The following is a 23253-nucleotide window of genomic DNA, read 5'->3' as shown; positions in this document are numbered from 1 at the left end:
CTCAAAATATTGTACATTTTGCTTCCCCACCCTGTACAGACACATACAGTCCAATTAGATTTCAAGTGGGTCAGAACAAGTCAAAAATTATCAGAATAACCTATAAATAATGACAACCCCAAATTTTCTCTTTGTTTTTTGGTGTAAAAAAGTAAAATTACAAGAAAATGTTTACATTACCAAACTATACATTCATAAAAAATGTGATTGAACCTAAACAAATATGAACAAATGGAAATGTCTTAAGAAAAGTAAATGCAGTTTTACCAAAATTCTGCCTGTTACTAAATGTTTTGTGTGATTGTAACGCATATGTGTAAATGATAAACTGATAAACTGAGGCAGAATATTGTTAAAATTGTATTTGTTTTTCTTAAGACAATTCAAGTTGTTCATCTTATTCTGATTTTTAAGGAAACTGTGTCGATGTAAACCTGATCATAATACAATTTTCCTTTTTTTCACTGTTAGTATTTTACTGGTCTGGCCCACTGCAGATCAAATGGGGCTGAATGTGGAACTGAACTACAATGAGTTTGACACCCCTGTTCTACATGATCAGTGTCCGCACAACTAGGGGTGTGTATTGGCAAGAATTTGGCAATACGATACAAATCACAATACTAGGGTCATGATGCAATATATCACGATATATTACGATATTGTTCCAACGGCAGTTTTTTGTTGAAGAATTGAATTACACCAGAAATCTGCACAAATACTAAACACATTTTTATTTGATCAAAACATGGTCTAATGCTATATCACAAAATTTTCCTGTGTTTAAACTTAAATTCTGTTTTACAGACATTACAGTTTAAGATCCTGTTCAAATGTTCATATTCTAGTAGTTCAGAACTGACATCAGAACAGTATTTCTGTGTAATCCCCACAAAGGAACTAACATTATTTAAAAAAGAGTGTAAAATAATAATGAATAAAATATAAACAAAAAAGAAAAACAAAAAGCAAAAAGGAACCTCCACCATATCTGCATTTGAATAAATACCTAAAATATTGATGCAGTACTTCTTAATATCGATTAGGGGTGTGTATTGGCAAGAGTCTGCCGATACGATACAAATCACCACACTAGAATCGCGATACGATATATCACGATATATCATGATACTGTTAAAAAGGCAATTTTTTTGTTTGTTTCTCTTTTTTAATGATTATTTCCTTGATGAATTGAATTACATCAGAAATATGCACGAATACTAAACACATTTTTGTTTGATTAGAACAGGATCTAATGCTTTATCACAAAATGTCCCTGTGTTCAAACTGACATTCTGTTTTACAGACATTACAGTTTAAATCCTGTTCAAATGTTCATATTCTATTAGTTCAGAACTAACATCAGAACATTATTTTTGTGCAATCCCAACAAAGGAATTAACATAATTTAATAAAAGTGTGTTAAATAATAATAAATAAAATATAAATAAAAAAGAAAAACAATAAAACAAAAATCAACCTCCGCAATATCTGCATTTGAATAATTACCTAAAAATAGCAATACAGTACTTTTTAATATTGATACAGTATTGTGAAATGAAATATTGTGTTATATTGCAGAACCGATATTTTCTCACACCCCTACACACAACCGTACAGGACGCACACCTGCAGGCGCCGATGGAACATGTTCAACTGCATCTTTAAGTTTTAATTTTCATATTACGTTTACAGTCTGAGTTTCCCGTTGGCCATAAATCCTCTCCCATGTTGGCATGATCGGCCCTTATCCATGGTCCTGAAATGTCATTAGACCGTCTCCCATATCGCAGGTGTGGTTGTCGCAGAAAATTAAATGTTTCATGTATTTTTTGTTTGCATTAAAGATGAATGTTCGACTGTTCGACATGTGATAGACTTACTGTTAACTTAAAAAAGAATCAATCCTGTTGACTGCTTGCTTTTTCATGATTTAAAAAAAAAAAAAAAATCCCCCCCCTCTGTTTTTTTTGACAAATCGGACCCTGTTCATACCTGTGGTAGAACGCCGCCCCTGTCAGGACCATGGAGTAGTCGTTGGTCCATTTGGAGGTGTAGCCCCACCGCGACCTGGAACTATCCCAGTAGTGGCTTCTGGCCGGATAACCCACGATGCGTTCAGGGAAACTCTGCCAAACAATAAAGGCGAAATCCACCTGAAGAAAAAAAAGACGAAAAGAAGAGGGTAAAGTGGGAAACAAATGTTAGACTGACGTGAACAGCTGAAGAGAAAACAGGTTTCACATCACAAACAGCTGTAGAAGTGGAAAAAGGACAAATGCAGTGTGTTCAGAGGAGTTTTTAGGGCATTTAGAGTCGTGACCCTGAGTCATAATTTGCCTGTTTTTGTGTATATGTATATACGCCTCTGTTTAGTGTGTGTGTTCTCCCCTGTCCTGTAGGTGTGCTGTGCCCTTTTTGTGTCTGTTTGTTTTGCAGGAAGCTGATTGGTGGAGCGTGATTGCCCCGCCCCTTTTTAAACGGCACTGATCCTCCAGTTCGCTCTCTCTTGCCTCCTGCCAGCTTCCAACCGTGTGTTCCTGTGTGTGATTGTCAGTCGATAAATAAATAAAAAAATAGTTGACTTTGATAGACATATCACCATTCAATCATTTCGATGGGCCGCTTAAAATGATTGGATGGTGTTTTTTCAGTCCTGTCCGTTCCACAGGTGACTAAATTCTTTTATTTTCGTGTTAGAGCATTTAATTAATTGGTTGTAATCGGGGTGTGAAGGGGATTTTAAGCAATATAGTAAAAAATGCTCCAGGAAAACATCTCCTACCTCAGCTTTAAACCAAACTAACCAATGCAATGATATTTATCCCAATTTAAACTACACTGAACAAAAATATAAATGCCACACTTTTGTTTTTGATTCCATTTTTCATGAGCTGAACTCAAAGATCTAAAACTTTTTCTGTGTACACACAAGGTTTATTTCTCTCAAATACTGTTCACAAATCTGTCTACATTTGTGTTAGTGAACACTTCTTCTTTGCTGAGATAATCCATCCACCTCACAGGTGTGGCAGATCAAGATGCTGATTAGACAGCAGGATTTTTGCACAGGTGTGCCTTAGGCTGGCCACAATAAAAGGCCACTCCAAAATGTGCAGTTTTATCACACAGCACAATACCACAGATGTCACACGTTTTGAGGGAATATGCACTGGTCATGCTGACTTCAGGAATCTCCACCAGAGCTTTTGCCTGTGAATTGAATGTTCATTTCTCTACCATAAGCCATCTCCAAAGCTGTTTCAGAGAATTCATGAAGAAGACTGTGCGAGGAAAATGGTGGTCACACCAAATACTGACTGGTTTTCTGACCCCCCTGGACCACCCAATACAGTAAAACTGCACATTTTAGAGTGGCCTTTTATTGTGGCCAGCCTAAGTCACACCTGTGCAATAATCCTGCTGTCTAATCAGCATCTTGATATGCCACACCTGTGAGGTGGATGGATTATCTCAGCAAAGGACAAAGGAGAAGTGCTCACTAACACAGATTTAGACAAATTTATGAACAATATTTGAGAGAAATAGGCCTTTTGTGTTCGTAGAAAAAGTTTTAGATCTTTGAGTTCAGCTCATGAAAAATGGGAGCAAAAACAAAAGTGGGGCATTTATATTTTTGTTCGGTGTATATTCTGACATTACTCATTATTGTTTTGTAACCCAGACCCGTGTTAGAAAAGAAACACCTGAATCCAACGTGTCCACATACTTTTGTCTACATACTTTTATACAAACACTAATTCCATGAGCGTGTCCATCTCCTTCAGAGTGTCTCCTATAAACCTGTTCAGATCCAGTTCAGTGCAGAATAGTGTCCTTGAAGAGGCCTGATCTACCGGAGAAAACCCTCCTTGTGAATATAAAAACACTACTGAGACACGGTGGAAAATGTCACACACACACACACACATACACACACACACACACACATGAACACACACACACACGAACACACACCATCCAGAGCCAGAGGAGGAAATTAATTAGCAGAAGAGTGGAGGTGTGGAGACAGAGCAGTGGAAGTGGATGTTCCTTAGTGATTCCTGGCGGCGTCTGTCATGAATCGTGTGAGCAATTACTGTAAAGCTGTGGCTCTAAGCCCAGAGAAAGGTTGGAGCTGCCGATGTCAGCGCAGCCCCTGATGAACGGACGCCACGACGACACGTGGACGGCGGACGACTCGGAAGGATTAATGAGATCATGCAAATGTAGAAGCGCCTTCGGAGATTAAAACGCTCCTCATAATGTGAAATGGCACGTGTGTGTTTACAGCGACCGAACCAGGACGGGTGGTGTTGACGATCTGTCCGTGATAATTATGGTTAAAAACGACAAGAGGAACAGAAGGAGGGAATCAAAGAGTGGGTCTACAAATAAAATGTCAGAAAAGAATGAAAAGTATTAAAGATGATGCCCTCAAATGTCCACAGATGTTTTTTATCTCACATCTACTAAACTCAACGTGACAATTTCCACCTAAGAATGAAGGTTATGTTTTCAATACGCAAGATCAAAACAGAGAAAATAAGAAAAAAAAAAAAAAAATCAACATTACCATGATAAAAAAATTTAAAAAATAAAGAAAATAGTTAACAAAACAACAATGAAATGAAAAAAATACCAAAGAAAATGTAGAAAACTATCGACAAAATTAACAAAACAATCAACAAAGTACACAAAAATCAACAAAATTGGGAAAACTTAAACCCGAATAAAGAACAAATACGGAATTAAATAAAACTTAACAAAATAAACGCTATCATCAATAAGAAGAACAAAATAAGGTACAACATTAAGAAAAAAATCATCAAAATAAATAAAACTGTATAAAACAGTCAACAAAATAACAGCAAAATAAAAATGTAAATATCTAACCAATGAAAACAGAGAAAATTTACCAAATCACAACCAATGAAATGAACAAAAATGATTAAAAAAAAAAAAAGTACATGTAAATGAAGAAAAAAATAATCAAAACAAAAAATGGAGACAGCAAACATTAAAATGAACAAAATATGACATAGAACTATATTAAATGGAGAATAATTCACCAAAACTTTAAAATAAACTAAAATGGAGAAAACTACTGGTATAATAAACAAAAATAACAGACAAAAATGAAATAAATGACAATAAAGACAACCAACAAAATGAATAAAATTGTAAAAAAAAAAAAAAAAAAAAAAGGGACTAAATTAGCAAAACAATCACCAAAGCAAACACAAATGAAGAAACCAATCACCAAAACAAAAAACAAACATCAAAATGAGCAAAAAGCATACAAAACAATCAGCAAAACAGACAAAAACAAATAATGAAATGAAAAAAACATAGAAAACAATCCTCAAAATTAGCAAAATTGAGGAAACTTTAAACAAAAATGGAGAAAATAACTGGCAAATAATAATAATTTATAACATGAACAAAACATACATATAAAAATGAACTAAATGAAGAAAACAACCAACAAAATGAACAAAAAAGTACTACATTAACAAAACAATCAACAAAAAAGCCAAAAACAAGCATTAAATCAAATTTAAGAAACGTAGAAAACAATGACGAAAGGAGCCAAAATGATCAAAAATAAGCATTAATTAAAAAAAAAAAAAAAAAAAAAAAAAAAAGAGACATTCTGAAAAGTGTTTCCAGTGAAGCTCATGTCTGCCTGTTGAATCCATGTGTGAGCTGAACCATGGTGTGTACCGCTCCACCGTTTATTTATTCATTCATTTAGTTTTAATTGGCTGACACCGATGCTTCCAGGTCAGTGACGACTCCACATAAATCTAAAGTGACGTGTAAATAACTGAGTGTGTGTTCAGATGTGATTACCTGCACATGTAGACAGTGTGTGTATGTCTGTGTCCGAGTGTGTGATACTGACACTAATAGAGTCTGTGAGGCTGAAATGGATCCTTGATTGATCTTAATAATAAGTAAAAGTAAATCATTAATATTTTAAAAAAAGTCAAAAATGTAAAAATCAAAATTTCTCTAAAATGTGAACAAACTTTCTGGACATTGTCTCAAGAAAAATATATATATAATTATTTTTTTAATGAATCCAAGCAGTATTTTTGGAGAAGATTGTTGAAATCTAAACACTGATGACCTTGACTTTGACCTTTCAAGGTCACTCAAGGTCAACGGTCATGTATCCAAATAAAAGTCCATATATGACTTCTATCAGTGCTCAATAGTAACTATAATGATAGTTGTAACCACTTACATGTTATAAACCATTAAAATATGGACTATTATAAGAAATGGGCAAATTTTTATTATTTCAAAAATTTTTCAAAAATCCAAAAACTTACACATCGGTTATGTGAAAACGTTTATGTTTATGTTTATGTTTATGTTTATGCATTTGGCAGACGCTTTTTTCCAAAGCGACTTACAGGGGAAAACCAATCAAATCACTCAATCAATCAAATTTTATTTATATAGCGCCAGATCACAACAAAAAAGTTCTCTCATGACACTTTATATGTAGAGTTGGTCAAAACCAGACTCTAAGCCAATTTACAGAAACCCAACAGAATCATTTATATGATATACACTTTTCTGTCTTTATATATTTTATTTGTTCTATATTCGACTAAAAATCTTGGATTATCATCTTCGGTCAAATTTGATGTGTGGATACTGAATTGTACCCAAAGGGAATTTTTGTATAACATGCTTTTCCAAATAAACAAAGAATGGGAAAAAAAATCACAAAATTTAAATTTCTCTAAATTGTGAACAAACGTTGTAGACACTGTCCCACAGAAGCTACATAAAAAATTCTAAATGAATCCAAACAGTAGTTTTTGGAGAAGAAGACTGTTAAAATGCAGACATTGGTGACCTTGAGTTCGACCCTTAGAGGTCACTCAAGGTCAAAGGTCATGGACTGATTGAAAGTCCATATACAACTTCCTATCAGTGATCAATAGTAACTATATTAATATCTGTAACCATTTATATGTTATAAACCAATAAAATATTACGGAAGAGGATTAGGGCCACTGGAAAAAAAAAATAAGGTCCAGTCTAATTATTATTATTATTATTATTATTATTATTATGACATTAAAATCAGAATTCTGCGTAAAAAATCACCTAAATCCGTCATTATGTCAGCCTGTACTCCTCCTGCATGGCATAAAACACAAGTGACACTCTCCCTAAATGTCAAAAAAAAAAAAAAAAGAATTCAGACTTTTTTCTCAGAATAATAATAAAAAAATATATATACTCGACCTTATCTTTTTTCCCCAGTGGCCCCAATCCTTTCCCATAAAATATGGACTATTATAAGTGAAGGCAAACTTTTAATATTTCAAAAATTCATCAAAAATTCAAGAATCTAAATTTCTCAAACCTGTGAACAAACTTTTTATCCATTGTCCTAAGGAAGCTACATATAAACGATGACAGATCTGTTCCAAATCAGCGCTGACGTTTGGACTGAACGTTTGTTATGAGATCAGACGCAGTACCGTCCCATCCCATCTCCGAGGCCTCGTTCTCCGTCCCTGTGTGAGGTCTTTCCGCCACGCCGTGTCTTCATTCGCTTTTTATTTTCTGCCCCGTGAAGCCGAAACCGCCGCGGAGCTCCGGCCGTCACATCTGCCGCCGGTCACATCAGATTTCAAGGTTACAAAAGCGTGGAAAATGTATCTTAAGCCGAGCGGTGGAGCTTTAGATGGTTGTGTGTTTGATGAAGTCTGGCCGACGGGCTCAGTGTGATCTGACGACCAGCTGAGGAGACGGACGGGGACGGCGTCTGCATTTTAACTCGGCCCACCGGGTCACGGCTTTGGCTCTGAACGGACTGTGGGTTGAGTTTATCTGTTTATTTAAGGTCACAGCTGACAAAAATACTACTAATGTCCCTGGACCTCACCGGCACGTTCTGTCAACAATCAATACTAAGTTGAATCTGGGAGGTTTTCAGGTTCTGCCGCCATGGCCCCTCACAACTCCACCCTTTTTGTCCAAATATGGTCACTTCCCATCTTCTGGCTCCAAAAAGCCAACGTTCCAAGAGTCACTGATCTAGTGAATTCAAAATATAAGTTTAGAAACCATTATTTATTTACAGTCTATAGTCGCTTTTCCATTGGACGTATGCGCAAAACTTTAGCGATATTTCCTAAATGTCAAAAAAACAGAAGTGTGTAATGTCGGTTTTTCCATTAAATCACAAATGCGATGATTTGTCTATTAATTATTATTATTATTATTATTATTATTATTATTATTATTATTATTATTAATAATAATAATAATAATAATAATGGATTAGATTTTATATAGCGCTTTTCTAGACACCCAAAGCGCTTTACATTATTGATCTATTAATAATAATAATGATAATAATAATACTACATTTTATTTGTGTAGCGCTTTTCATGGAACTCAAAGACACTTTACATATAGGACATAAAAACAGAAACCAAACACATTAAAAACAGATAAAAGCAGGTGCAAAAGGCAGGTATATGAATATAAAGCAACTAAACATTAACCCTTTCATGCATGAATTGTGAGAACCTTAGTCAAGATTTTTTTCTTCAGTTTTGTTATTCCTCCTCAGGCATGAAAAAACCAATGCGATCAAGTTTTTTTTTCTATGGAGTTACAAAAATATCCATGCATTTAATTTTTGAAGTAAAGAAACGCGTTTAAAACCCAAAATCAGAAAGTGATATGAAAACAATGAAATAAAAACATGTTTAATGCTGCTAATCTGATGTCTTCTCACATTTTAACCCCTTTAGCCCTATCAGCCCGCCCGCGGGCCGAAAAAATTCTATTAATATTCATCTACTATAAAAATATAATAAATCAGGACAGTGGATGTTTTTTTCAACTTCTGCTCAAAGTTTAGACCCTACTGTTAATAAAAGTACATCAAAAGTGTATTTTAGTGCAAACTTTAATGTTCAAACATGATTTTTAATCTTTGTGGGGTGAAATATACGGTATTAAAAATCTCCAACACGAACAATTAATTTATGCATATTATCGTCAATCCAGCTGAAAAAAAAAACAGGCGAGGATAAAAAATTCCAATTTCTCTTTTAGTTTGTTCCAGTTTACTCAGGCAGAGTAATAGATACAATATTTTAGACAATGGGAATAGATTCTGTGAGGTCTGTAAATGTCCACAGACACCAAGAACATCCATATGAACCTTATTATTATAAGTATTAGAAGTAATTCTTCATTTACTTTGGGTATGTCTTTTTAGGCATTTTTCCCCTGAAAATATGGTCAGGGTTAAACAGGTTAACATATTCTAATGCTAGTAATTACTCACTTCATGGAGATAATATGCAAAAAATAATAACAATAACAATAATAACAATTGATTTACACTTAAACATGTGAGTGCAGATCAGGTTTATCTAGAACAGCACAGTTACAGTAATGGTCTGAATGTCAGTGTATGGGATAATGCAAAAGGGTCCACTGTGTTGGCTGATATGGAACTAAAACATCAAAACCCATGAATATACAAGAGAACAGCTGGAGAAGAACTGTCCACTGGAGTGACCTATGTGTGAAAGGGTTAAAAGCAATCTTGAATAATAATAATAAATAATATTATTACGAGATGACACGAGAAGTCATTTCATAAACACGGTGACAAATGTAAATATCATGTTGATTTACAGATATATTCATTATATTACATATTACTCCTCTATCTCACACTAAATTTAAAAAAAAAATGATTCAGTTTCCTGGTGTGTCCACACATACTGCACCATGTTTCTTTTAAAACTCTTCTTCTTCGTTTGTTGTAACGTTCGTCAACATCCTTTTTTTTTAATTTACGTGACTCTAGTTGCAGAAAAAGGTCTTTCCGTTGCAGTTTTGTGTGATATACTAATTTCGCTACGCCTGAAAAACCACCTCTTTTTAAGTGAAAAATGAGAGTTTGGGCAAAACTGGTGAATGTTTATGCTCAACTTACATTCGCGCAATTTGAGGGTCAATGGAAAAGCGACTATTGATTGTGGCTCTCACAGGATACTACGGAAGTAAAATGACTCAAATAGAACCAGTGTCCCTGTATGTCAGCTGTTGATGTTCTAAGTTGAATTTGTGAGGATGTCAGGTTCTGTTCTATGTTCCAGTCCTGTGGTCTGGATGCAGATCAATCTAACAATAGAAGTGGGCGGGACTTTCACTGGAGGAGAACTCGGCTAATTCAATCAAAGTCCATATCGTCGGCTTCCCGATAAAACCTGCTAAGTGACATTTTTGGTTGGGAATAAAAACCTGCTATCTCCCCTATTATAGCTTCAAATTTCAGTCTCCTGTGAAAGTTGTTTCCATTCCATCATAAGTACCAACATTAAAGGAACAGATTTTTTTGGTCATATTTCAGTTTCCTGGTATATAAACAGTTTTTTGTTTCTCCTGTAAAATTTGCCAAAAGTCACAGAGCAGGTTTTATCAGGAAGACGACGATCTATGACTTCTATCAGTGATCAGTAGGAACTATATTGATATCTGTAACCATTTACATGATATAAAGCATCAAAATCTGGACCAGTGTAAGGAAAGGAACATTTATTAAAGATCCAAAAATGTCAATTATGTCAATTAATGATCAAAAGTGTAATATGACAAAGAAAATAATCAAGGAAATGATCAGAAAAAGGCTCAATGTTCCAAAAGAATACATGATTTACAGGACAGAAATCCTTTCTTTCTTTCTTTCTTTCTTTCTTTCTTTCTTTCTTTCTTTCTTTCTTTCTTTCTTTCTTTCTCTGCCTCCCTCTCTCTTCTTCCTTCCTTTGTTTTTCTTGTTTCTTTCTTCCTTTCTCTCCTCTGTTCATTCTCCCTCCCTCCCTTTCTTTCTCTCCCTCCCTTTCCTCCCTCCCTTCCTTTTTCTTCCTTCTTTCCTCCTCCTCTTCCTTCCTCCCATTCATTCTCCCTCCCTTTCTTTTTCTTCCTTTCCTTCTTTCCTCCCTCTCTTGCTTCCTTCCCTCCCTCCCTTTCTTTTTCTTCCTTTCCTTCTTTCCTCCCTCTCTTCCTTCCTTCCCTCCCTCCCTTTCTTTTTCTTCCTTTCCTTCTTTCCTCCCTCTCTTGCTTCCTTCCCTCCCTCCCTTTCATTTTCTTCCTTTCCTTCTTTCCTCCCTCTCTTCCTTCCTTCCCTCCCTTTCTTTTTCTTCCTTCTTTCCTCCTCCTCTTCCTTCCTCCCATTCATTCTCCCTCCCTTTCTTTTTCTTCCTTTCCTTCTTTCCTCCCTCTCTTGCTTCCTTCCCTCCCTCCCTTTCTTTTTCTTCCTTTCCTTCTTTCCTCCCTCTCTTCCTTCCTTCCCTCCCTCCCTTTCTTTTTCTTCCTTTCCTTCTTCCCTCCCTCTCTTGCTTCCTTCCTGCTTTATTTCTCCAAAGGAAGGATGGGAACTATTTTGTGAATTAAATCCAGGGGGATACTTGTGTATTTGTCATGTACTTTAAACTGTATTTGATAAATAAATGTGGAGAAACTTTACAAAACTTTTACTTATTTTAGAAAAAAAAGAAAAAAAAAAACAAGATATACATTGATTTTTCACTCAGCATTACTCTAAGTAATGCAATATAAATAGCTACACTACTTTACAATTGGTTTTAAAACTACTGTTTTAGTATAAAAGGATGTAGAGGAATAAGAGTTTATATCTACAATGCATTTAATGTCAATATTTGTAGTGTGAGTGTAATAAAAGTCTGTTATGTGTCAGATTCTGAACTTAAATGACAGAAAATACTGCAGAGTAACTAAAGCAGTGCAGTGGATCTTATATAAGTGACTATATTTGATGTATGTCTGTGTTTACAGTGTTGTTAGAGACACATTTCCATTCTAAGCAGATTTAATGGATGTTTGATCTGATCTTAAACATGATAAAGCTGTAGCTGTGCTGCTCATCAGCCTGTAGAACATGTTTGGATCATTTCCTGTTCGCTCCATCTCTGAATTACACCCTGTTTCCTTTTAAAACTCATCTCCTGATGCAGAAAAACCTGTTTATTGTTGGCATCTCATTTAATTCACTCTAATGGTAGCTTGTATCGCTGACAGTTAACAAAGGGGCGGAGCTAAAACATGTCTAAGTGTCTGCTGTTTCATATTCATTTACAGTAACATGTATGATGTGTTAAAGAGTCACGTATAAACCTACACAGACTGGAAAAAATAGAACCAACGACACTGTAGCTCACCAGCATGTTCTGTCCATGTTCTATCACCGACAGAAGTGGGCGGGACTTTCACTGGAAATAACTCAACTCATTCAAAGTTCATATATGACTTCTATCAGTGATCAATAGGAACTATATTGAAATATGTATTTACATGTTATGAACCATCTTATCTCCACTGGTACTTTTATTCTGTGATTATGAAAAAAAAAAAAAATATATATATATACAGGGTGCGATTTGCCAAAAAACGGAGGGAGTTTTTTTTTTTTGTCGGAGCGGGGGGGCGGGGGAGGGGGAGTTACATATGTACACAAAATTTTTACAACTTCTAACCTGTACCCCCTCCACTGCCCCCCCACAAATGCTGGGCCCTAGGGCTGCATGATTTTGGCAAAAAAAAAAAAAAAAAAAAAAAATCCAGATTTTTTCCTCTAAAAACTCGATTTTTGATTTCGATTTTTGGGTAAAACTACAAAAGACAACAGAAGTCAGCATGTCATTTTTGTGAGCAGCCAACAATGCAAGGCCCTGCTCTGACCTCAAATCTGTGATGGTACCATGTGATGAACCCACAGAAGTTTATTTTTTCTTAATTAAATCTTTATTGAATGAAGTAGAGTATACAAACAATGTATACAACAAGAAAATAACATAAGTTTGCCAGGGGGAATACACTATAATACAATGTCCAAATCAGAGCAAATACTGATGTTTTTTATAACTTTTTTATACGTGCCTTTTTGTTTCCAGATTTATCTAACAGCTTTAAATAAAGTTCAACATCTTTCAAAAAATAAATATTTGGTTTTGTGTTACAGAACTTACATTTGTGAATGAAAAATTTAGCAAGTAAGAGGACTAAATTAATTATAAAAAAAAATTATTTTTTTTTTTTTTTCTTTTCTGGGTATCTGGGCCCACAGAAGTGATACCAGTGTCAGTCAGTGACAGGCACCAGTCGTGCGTGGACCAGGTTAATATGAGTGATCCACATGCGGTTCTATTTAAACTGGGGGATCCGTGCGTGGAACAGACTGACCCAGGACACACTGGAGGGATTCTATCCTGGAGCTGGTGGATGTGTGTGGGCACAGGGCTGTGTGGGCTCCTCTGCTGAGGCTGATGACCCCGAGACCCAGACCTGGTTCGGAAGCAGACAGTACGGTACGGATCTGGGACAATGTAAGATGAGTGATCCGCATGCAGTTCTATTTCAGTTGCGGGATCCGTGCGTGAAGCCACGGCTTACATTACTATAAGTACTGCGGGCTCATAAACACATTTAAAGTCCGGTCATTACACAGACTTCTGTGACAGACCGCTGTCACTGATAGGAGGAGGAGCCTACGGTAGCCCGCAAGTGCGCGGCCTGGAGGCACGAGAGAGATGAAATCAGTTTTACAATTTCCCTTTTTTAAAAATCGTCCTAAATAAAAAATCCGATTTTGATTTAAAATCGATTAATCGTGCAGCCCTACTAGGCTCCATGAATTTGTGACGTTTACCCCCCCTTTACGGTGCCCCAGTGCATGGGGATGTTCGCAAATTCTCAGACTGCCGACAGTTCGGTTCAGGTTAGTGCCAGTAATGTAGGATATAGGCGGAAGAAAACTGTCACAACCTGCTGTTATTTACGCTGGTTGGTTGTCCCCCCGGAGGATGAAATTTATTGAGCGGAAGTAAGGATGTAAAAACCAGAGGGGGGGTTGATCCCCCACCCACCCCAACAAATCACACCCTGACTATACTGATATCTTTAACCATTTACAAGTTAAAAAACATTAAAACATGGACCATTAGAAGTAAATGCACATGTTCTAATATTTTAAAAAAATTGTCCCAAGGAAGCTACATATAAAGTTTGAAATTAATCCAACCGTTAGTTTCATCATCGAAGATGTTTGAAGCAATTGCTAACGAAAATGACCATTTTACTGAATAATTACTACTGTGAATTTTTATACTTTAGATGAATTTTGCTGATAATATTCTATTCTATTCTGAGTTCAACATTGCGCTGCTTTAACTGAAGGGGATCACGGTTCTGTCATTACTGTTAGAACAATATTTCCTCTTGCAGCGTCCTGAAACTGTCTTGGAAAAGGTTATACGGCAGCGGTACGCTCCGCCGCTCAATGAAAGACAAAAGCTTCGTCAGGTTTTTCACTCGTATTCCTTCCTCTAATCTCTCTTCATGGAATAATCATACATTTAATGAGCTGAAACAATGTAATTATGAAATTGGCACAGCCATTCTTCCACCGCAGTATTAGAATATGAAAAGTCCTATTAAAAGTGTAATGTTCTCTCTCGCATATTTCCACTCACTTGACATATTTCATCTCCTTTCAATAAATCCCGTCTCTGTGTTAAAAGGGCAATTAGAGCATCGGGTTACTGAGCACAGCCAAGACTCACTCCACTTCCTCTTTATGATTCCTCTCTCCCTCTGACATCTTCTTCTTCTTCCTCTTGTTCCATAAAACAAGCCTCACGCCCATAAAAGTTTAGTTGTAGAAACTTGTCGTATTGCTGTGCCACAAATTGTGGTGCCATAAAGTGTAATTGTAATCCCGTTAGCGCAGAAAAGGTGAGCATTGACTTGCTCCGATCAATAAAACATCTCAGAGTTTAAAGATATATTGGAGCTCTCGGGCTCATTGGCTCTTATAATCCATTATGGATCACAATCCTTAAATCGCTGCAGAGCCGAGCAGGAACCAGGCGCTGTTTGGAATGACTCTTAAAGCAGGGGTTCTAATTTAGCATTCGCAGATGAGCTCAGCTGTTTGGGTTTAATGACCCAACTTGAAAACTTTGCAGCAGTTTCAGATTCAACAGTAGTCTCTTTTCCATTGACCCTTAAATTGTGCAAATATAACTTGTGCATAAAAATTTACCTAATGGAAAAACGACATTTTCGCCAAAAGTCTCGTTTTTCGATTAAAAGCAAGATGTGTTTTTTTGGGCATAGCGCAAATGGTATATCACACAAAACTGCAATGGAAAGACCTTTTTTTGAAACTAGTCAGGTGAATTAAAAAAAAAAAAACAAAAACAGATGTTGACATACGTTTCAACAAGTGAAGAAGAATAAACATGTCGTGGTATGTGTGGACACATCAGGAAACCCAATCATTTTTAATTTAGTAGGAGATAGAGGGGTAATATATAATAATAATAATGAATATATCTGTAAATCAACACCATATTTACGTTCATCACCATGTTTATGGAATGACTTCTCGTGTCATCTTGCGATAATAAATAAATATATCATCGCATTTGTGATTTAATGGAAAAACTGACATTAAGCATTTCTGTTTTTTTGACATTTTGTAAATATCTGTAAAGTTTTGCGCAGACGTCCAATGGAAAAGCGACTAGTGAGCCGGTTTATCAATCAATCAATCAATCAATCAATCAATCATATTTGATCTATGTTGCCAGTGGGGGTGCTAGCGTGAGACACCCCTTTGTCCCCCTTTGCAAATTTATTTTCAGGAGTTGACATCATCCACACACAGTTCAGTCGTGGTCCTGTTATGATAACGTACCAAAGGGGGGGCAGCAAATGTCAAATTAGGTCAAACTATAGCACAAATCTGACATTTCACCTTAAACCAGTGTTTTTCAACCTTGGGGTCGGGACCCCGCGTGGGGTCGCCTGGAATTCAAATGGGGTCGCCTGAAATTTCTAGTAATTGATAAAAAAAACAAAAAAACCCAAAACTTACCAATAAAAAATATATGTTGAGTTGACAGAGACAATCCCAATCCATAAAAGACATGACAAACTGTGAGTCTGAAACCGAAGCACTGTGGTTCTGTTTATGTGTCAAATGTTCATTGTGGTCAGTTTCAGATGCTGCAGCTCTTTCATAGTTTTTTCAGTTCTTGTTTGTTCAGTATTAATTGTCAGCCTTGTGAATCCTAGCTGGACTGACTGTACATATCCTGACCAAGGAAAATCAAATTCTCCCTTTGTGCAGTAATCTACACCTGGATTTACTGCCTCCATACAGAATAATATACATAATATAAACTAAATGTCCTCTAAAATTAATGTTTATTTGCAACATAGTATAGCAAACTATTACATGATCAAAAACAAATTAATTTCAGCCAAAAAAAAAAAAAGTCTCAGTTTTGAATGTTTGGGGTCACCAGAAATTTTTGATATTAAAATGGGGTCACGAGCCAAAAAAGGTTGGAAACCACTGCCATAGGGCCTTTGAACAAAGCATCAGAAAGTGACCATATGGGATGAGAACCACAAAGAAACAACTTTTTGAGTCAAATAAAGTGACAAATTGATAAAAGCTAGAATCGTCATTGTTGTTTTCTCCACTGGACTCAGCTCTAAATGTAAAGAATGGAGTTTGATGCTGAAATGGCAGCGTTTCTTCTACATGGAAGAGTTTGATTCGAAGGTTTACGAAGGTATAAAGTTATTATGGGATGTTATTATCTTTGCTAAGTTACTGCTTGTTGATCCACAGTTCAGACTAAACTGTGACAGTTCTGACGTTGTTTGTTGGATTCCTAACAGATCTTTAGTTCAGTTACTGACAATACAAACCGAACGGAAACAGAGGTGAGGTCCTGTTGGTTAGACTTTACCATATATGAACCTACAGTTTTTCAGGCTCCTGTTTGACTTCCTGATGAAGGCTTGAAGCCGAAACGCGTTGAAGTTTTTTAGGTCTAGATATGACCATGCCATGATAATAAAGGCATTTTAATGTTGACAGAGAGTGCTTTGGATTCTTCTTCCAGTGTGATAAATACTTTTTGAATCCCTTTTTCCAAAGAGCACCTCGAACAAACTCTTTTTTGGTCCGAGAAGCATTCCTTCCCAAACATTTTTTGAATTGCCTCTAGAAACGGAGGTGATTTGTGGTTTATAATAATTTACATCATATAGCCTAAATGTCATCTAAAATTAACGTTTATTTGCAACATAGTATAGCAAACTATTACATGATCAAAAACTAATTAATTTTAGCTAAAAAAAAAAAACAAAAAAGGTTGGAAACCACTGGGTTCAACTATATAACTAGTATCCACTGCTTATGTGTGTACACAGTACCATTAAATACCATATAAATAAAACAGCTGACTGTGTTTTCCTCCTGTCTGTGGTTTTTAAGTGCAGTATCACCTCCACCGACACGTCCAGGTCTTGATTAAAAAACAGGAACAGAAGCGCTCCTTCGTCTCCTGACAGCGCCTTTGTCATTTCACTGCTTTCTCATTTGTCGTACAAGCGGCCTTAGCGTACCAAACCACCGGGGTGTTTTAGGTACGAACTGAGACCTGAATCAAAGCGCTGCTGTGTGTTTTGACAGTGTAATGATACAGACACAGAGGTAATGGCTCTGGAAAACTCCTGACTCAGTCAAAGCTCTTTGTTTTTCATTACAGCCTCTTTCATTCACTTTTCTCGCCTCCTTTCTTTATTTTCTCCACCTTTCTGTTTTAACGTCTGCACATTTTTATTTACTCCTTAAATTAATGCCTCTGAAATACATCTACTGTTTCACATTTCCATTATTCTGTACCGTAAAAAGAACTAGATATTAAAACATTATTTATGACGATGTATTCAATTCAACAAATATTCAATAAATAGAATTAAAGATGAAGAAGATGAAGAAGACGATGAAGATGAAGAAGATGAAGAAGATGAAGACGAAGAAGACAAAGAAGAAGATGAAGACGATGAAGATGAAGAAGACAGAGAAGAGGATGAAGACAAAGACAAAGAAGAAGAAGATGAAGACAAAGGCAGTTTATCAACCAATAAATTAAATTTGATTTATGTTGCCAGTCGGGGCACTAGCTTGAACGGCACCCTGAGCAAGACACCCCTTTACCTATTTCCTTTCCTTTCCTTTCCTTGTTTCTCTTTTCCTTTCCTTTCCTTTCTTTTCCTTTCCTCTCCTTGTCTCTTTTCTTTTCCTTTCCTTTCCTTTCCTTTCCTTTTTCTCTTTTCCTTTCCTTTCCTTTCCTTTCCTTGTTTCTCCTTTCCTTTCCTTTTTCTCTTTTCCTTTCCTTTCCTTTCCTTTCCTTATTTTAATTTCCACTGAACATAAATCTCTGCTTCTCTATCCTACTGTGTCTACGATGCCCCGTCTCTCTCTTGTTAATCTTTGTTTCTTCCTTAAACTCCTCGTCCTTTACAGTCCGGGCACATTTCCTGCTTTATTTCAGCGTCTGTTGCGCTGTTTTTCGGTTCATTTGTAACGAACAGTATTCATGAGTGTTCGTGTGTGGACTCCCTCATTCCACTGACGATCGATACTGCGTTAAGACGTCGCCAACTTTTGTTACTCGCAGACGTAAAAACATACAGACTGAAGCTCGTCGTACATTTGTGAATTATAACTCAGACGTTTCAGTTACTAAACAAATCAAGTGAGGGTTTGTAAATGCAAACATAACCATGACATACCACCTCAGCAGTTACTATTTAACGGCTTATTTTATGGATTAATGGATGATTCAAGCAAGTAATTATCTCAGCTGAAAAGATAGTGTAAAAAATATCCTTCCTAATGACTGCGGTTTATAATAGACGGGGTAGTATTCAAGCAGCCATCCATGGTGACAGGGTTTTAAAGTGTTTATCAGCTGATTTAGATTCTAATCCAAATGTTTGATCATGGTGTTTAGTGGCCTCGTGGCTGATAGTGTGGCCGCCTCGCCTCATTGTGTTGATAAAGCACCGGCGTCTCACCTCAGCAGCTCATTAAACGTCTAAGTCTCACCTCATTGGTCGACAGGACCGAGTCTTCGTCCAGACTGAGGACGGCGTCGGTGAGGACGACTTCATGGGGGAAGAAACGACTGGTCATCATCTGGAGAAGTAAAGCAGAAAGAGAAATACTGTATTATATTTGTGTGTTACAGTTGATCCAACATCGTTAAAGTACAGAAAGAAAGTAACAGAAGAGCAAGGAAAAATACAAGTAAGTAATAAGTAAACAATAAACAGCAGTATGTAGTTATGAACCAGATATGAACAGAAATGTAGAGAAACGTACAAGAGATTTACAAGGAAGACGAAGACGAATGATTATAGATTATAATGTTTATGTTTATGCATTTGGCAGTTGGGGTTAAAGAGGGAGGGTAAAGAAAGAGAAAAAGAGAGAGCGATAGAGATAGAGACTGGGGGAGAGGGAGAGGGGGGAAGGGGGGAGAAGGGGGAGACACATGGAGGCAGTTGAGGATAGGTGAGTGATGATGATGAAGGCGGGAGAGAGGCAGGACCACCGCAGCAGGTCCAGAGATAATCCTGGGAAAATCTGTGATAAGCCTGGGAAGAACTTTATTAAAATATTTAAAATGGGATGTCTGCCAGTGCCAGGACAGGAGGTGCTCCTGGAAGAGCTGGGTCTTCAGGAGCTTCTTGAAGATAGGCAGGGATGCCTCTGTTCTCATAGTACTTGGTAGAGCATTCCACCAATGTGGAACGACCCATGAAAAGAGCCTGGATTGTCTTGTACAAGGTCTGTGGACCACCAGACAATGTTCCCCAGACGAGCAGAGTGGTCGTGGGGCAACATAAGCTTTTATCAGGGCACCTAGACAGGTAGGAGCAGACCCACAGAGAATTTATTTAATAATAATAATAATAACCTAAAAACCTCAAAGGGCTACAGGCAGGGTACAAAAAATACAATTTAAAGGGAAGTCAGAGAATAAAAATAGAAAGTAAGACAGATAAAAACAAACACAAAAAAAAGACAGTTAAAACAGGTGTAGCATGCACAGAGTATAGAAAATTATTTATACTACAAACAAAAAGTTAAGGATAGTTTTCATTTTTGGCCTATTTTTTTCAGTTGGGATTCTTGCACAGCGCTTTTTACTTTTTTGTGTGAATTGAAACAAATTTTTTTTAATGACCAGACATAGTTTTATTTACAAATGGCAAAAATGACAACAAAAATGCCAAAAAAAAAAAGAAATATCCTTAACTTTTTGTTTATAGTGTATATAAGATCATATACACTAAATAACAAGAAAAGCACCCGGAGAGCGCAGACCTCCGCCAAGGCAGATCAGCACCCCCCCCACCCCCCCATCTTCAGTGTAATTTTTGCAGTTCACAAATTCACCCCACAGGCCGGATTGGACCCTTTGGTGGGCCAGATTTAGCCCCCGGGCCGCATGTTTGACACCTGTGGTTTACACTGTTCTCAATCTTCAGTGTAAATTCCTCTAAATATATTACTTTGTTCATTGAATTGTTTTTTTGTTTTGTTTTTTTACATGTCTTGTCCAGCATCATAACAGCAGAACTGTAGTCTGGCTGCCTTTTTGTGCTGAATAAATTTGCTTTGCCAAGGGAAACGTCATTGATATTCTCTTGTCTTTACTATGAGTTTTGTTGAACCACATTTTGATGCCGGACCTGACATGAAGGAACAGGGGGAAGGAAAAGAGAGGGGGAAGAGAGAAGGGGGGAGAAAAAGGAAGAAAGACCCTCACAAGAAAATATTAACAATACTAACAATAACAACCATGGTAGTAATTATAATGGTAACAATAACTACAACCAGAACTGAGTAAAACTGAGCAGAAAAAAATAAAAATTACAATAAAATAAAATAAAATACATAAGATCTATTAAATGTACATTGAATTGTTGCGTAACGTTACATTTAGACTGACTTAAACTTCAGTATTTTTTCATCTGCTCCTCATTCTAATGTGAAATATTACGTCACTGAACTGAACCCAACGTCCCTGCAGTGATGTTTAACATGGATTTACTGTCTGAAATGAAGTAAATTGATTTTAAACTCCCCGGGGGAATATTAAGAGGCTTATATTGCGAAATAAGACCACAAATATCCGCAAGGTTAATGTCTACTTCCATCTGAGTTTAATGAGCCGATGGGCGGCGAGTGCAAATTCATCAACAAATTAAGCGTAACATCAAACGAATACGAACCCAAATCTGCTAAATTCCTGAGTGTGCCGCAGAAAAACTCCGACTTTAATCACTGCTTAAAGTGAGAACTCTTGGCAGATCATGTATTTTCTTTGGATGGATGCACTGTAATCAGCAGGCAGGTGATTAGTTCAGTCATAGTGGAGTCGGCTTTTTTATGAAGAAAACCATCACAGTGTAATTGGGTGGAGTATATTAAGCACATGGCAGATAATAAAATATATGTGCCTCCCATTTACCCAAGAAACCTACGGAAATACTGGATATCTGGTGTAAATCTGTGTGCACGTTTGGGTTCAGCTCAGTGTGAGTCTTGACTTTATAAAAACCCAACATGAACACACGTCACATCAAAGTCAAAGTACAGTATCTGCGTTTTTTTTTTCAGATGCTTTCGATCCGAACGGCAGGGACACCACGTCCTCGTCCTGATCGTGCCACCAACAGCGATTCCTGCTGCTAAGTCAGGAGGACCGGGTTAAAGCTGCACTAACTGACAGGAAATACTCCTCCTAGGCCTACACGACCAGCAAAATGGTACAAAAGAAAGAAAAATGTACATATAATAAGACACTGTTAGATCTGGTTTCAGTCAGGGTGAACTGAAACATGTTAGATAGAAAAGAGGATGATGAAGAAGAAGAAGAAGATAATGATGATGGTGAAGAGAAAGACGATGAAGAAAAGAAAGAGGAAGAAGATGATGATAATGAGAAAGAGACAGAAGAAGAAGAAGAAAAGGAAGATGATGAAAAAAGGAGAGGCAGAGAGAAGATTATGATCATGATGAAGAGAAAGAAGATAAAGAAGAAAAGGATGAAAAATGTATATTTAATTTAATGCTATTAGATCTGGTTTCAGTCAGGGTGAACTGAAACTGAAGTTAGATAGAAAAGGATAGAAAGAAGAAGAAGAGGATGAAGAAGAGAAAGATAATGATGATGATGATGAAGAGAAAGAAGATGAAGAAAAGGAAGAAGATGATGAGAATGATGACAAAGAGACAGAAGAACAAGAAGAAAAGAAGAAGATGAAGAAAAAGGAGAGGAAGAAGGAGATTATGAGAATGATGAAGAAGAGAAAGAAGATGAAGAAAAAAGCAGAAGAAAAAGGAGGAAGAAGAAAAGAAAGCAGAGGAAGAAGATGATGATGAAGAGAGAGAAGATAAAAAAGAAAAGGAAAAAGAAAAAGGAGAGGAGGAAGAAGATGATGAAGAGAAAGAAGATGATGAAGAAAAAGAGGAAGAAGATGATAATGAAGAAGAAGATGATAATGAATGAAGAAGAGAAAGAAGATGAAGAAAAAAGAAAGAAAAAAGGAGAGGAAGAAGGTGATGATGATGATGAAGAGAAAGAAGATGAAAAAAGGAAGAAAAAGATGGAGAAGAAGAAGGTGATGATGATGAAGAGAAAGAAGAAAAGGAAGAAGCAGAATATGATGATGAAGAGAAAGATGAGGAAAAGGAAGAAGAGAAGAAAGATGAAGAAAAAAGAAAGAAAAAAAGAGGAGGAAGAAGGTGGTGATGATGATGATGATGATGAGAAAGAAGATGAGGAAAAGAAGAAAAAGGACAAAGAAGAAGAAGATGATGATGATGAAGAAGAGAAAGAAGATAAAAAAAGGAAGAAAAAGGAGAGGAAGAAGGTGATGATGAAGAGAAAGAAGAAGAAAAGGAAGAAGAATATGATGATGAAGAGAAAGAAGATGAGGAAAAGGAAGAAGAAAAGGGATGAAGAAGATGATGATAATGAAGAAGAGAAAGAAAAGGAAGAAGGAAGAAGAAAGGAGAGGAAGAAGGTGGTGATGATAATGAAGAGAAAGAAGAAGAAAAGGAGTGAGAAGAAGAATATGATGATGAAGAGAAAGATGAGGAAAAGGAAGAAGAAAAAGGAGGAAGAAGATGATGATGATGATGAAGAAGAGAAAGACGAAGAAAAAAGGAAGAAAAAGGAGAGGAAGAAGATGAAAAAGGAGAGGAAGAAGGTGGTGGTGATGATGATGATGAAGAGAAAGAAGAAGAAGAAAAGGACTGAGAAGAAAAATATGAAGAGAAAGATGAGGAAA

At 36.6% G+C, this 23253-nt stretch overlaps 1 protein-coding gene across 1 annotated transcript in view; it reads right to left on the bottom strand.

The window, feature by feature from the left end:
- LOC115414978 (exostosin-1a) overlaps positions 1-23253 on the bottom strand; it is a 533740-nt gene that overhangs the window by 5057 nt on the left and 505430 nt on the right. The window contains exons 10-11 of the mRNA XM_030128366.1: positions 18995-19084; positions 1996-2156 (exon numbers count right to left, since the gene is read on the bottom strand). Coding sequence (XP_029984226.1) covers positions 1996-2156; positions 18995-19084 — 251 coding nt within the window. The remainder of the gene's footprint in view (positions 1-1995; positions 2157-18994; positions 19085-23253) is intronic.

This window comes from Sphaeramia orbicularis, chromosome 24, assembly GCF_902148855.1.
Source record: "Sphaeramia orbicularis chromosome 24, fSphaOr1.1, whole genome shotgun sequence".
In the NCBI taxonomy this organism is placed as follows: Eukaryota; Metazoa; Chordata; class Actinopteri; order Kurtiformes; family Apogonidae; genus Sphaeramia; species Sphaeramia orbicularis.
Note: the sequence above shows the minus strand (reverse complement) of the source record. Positions and strands in the feature narration are given on the sequence as shown.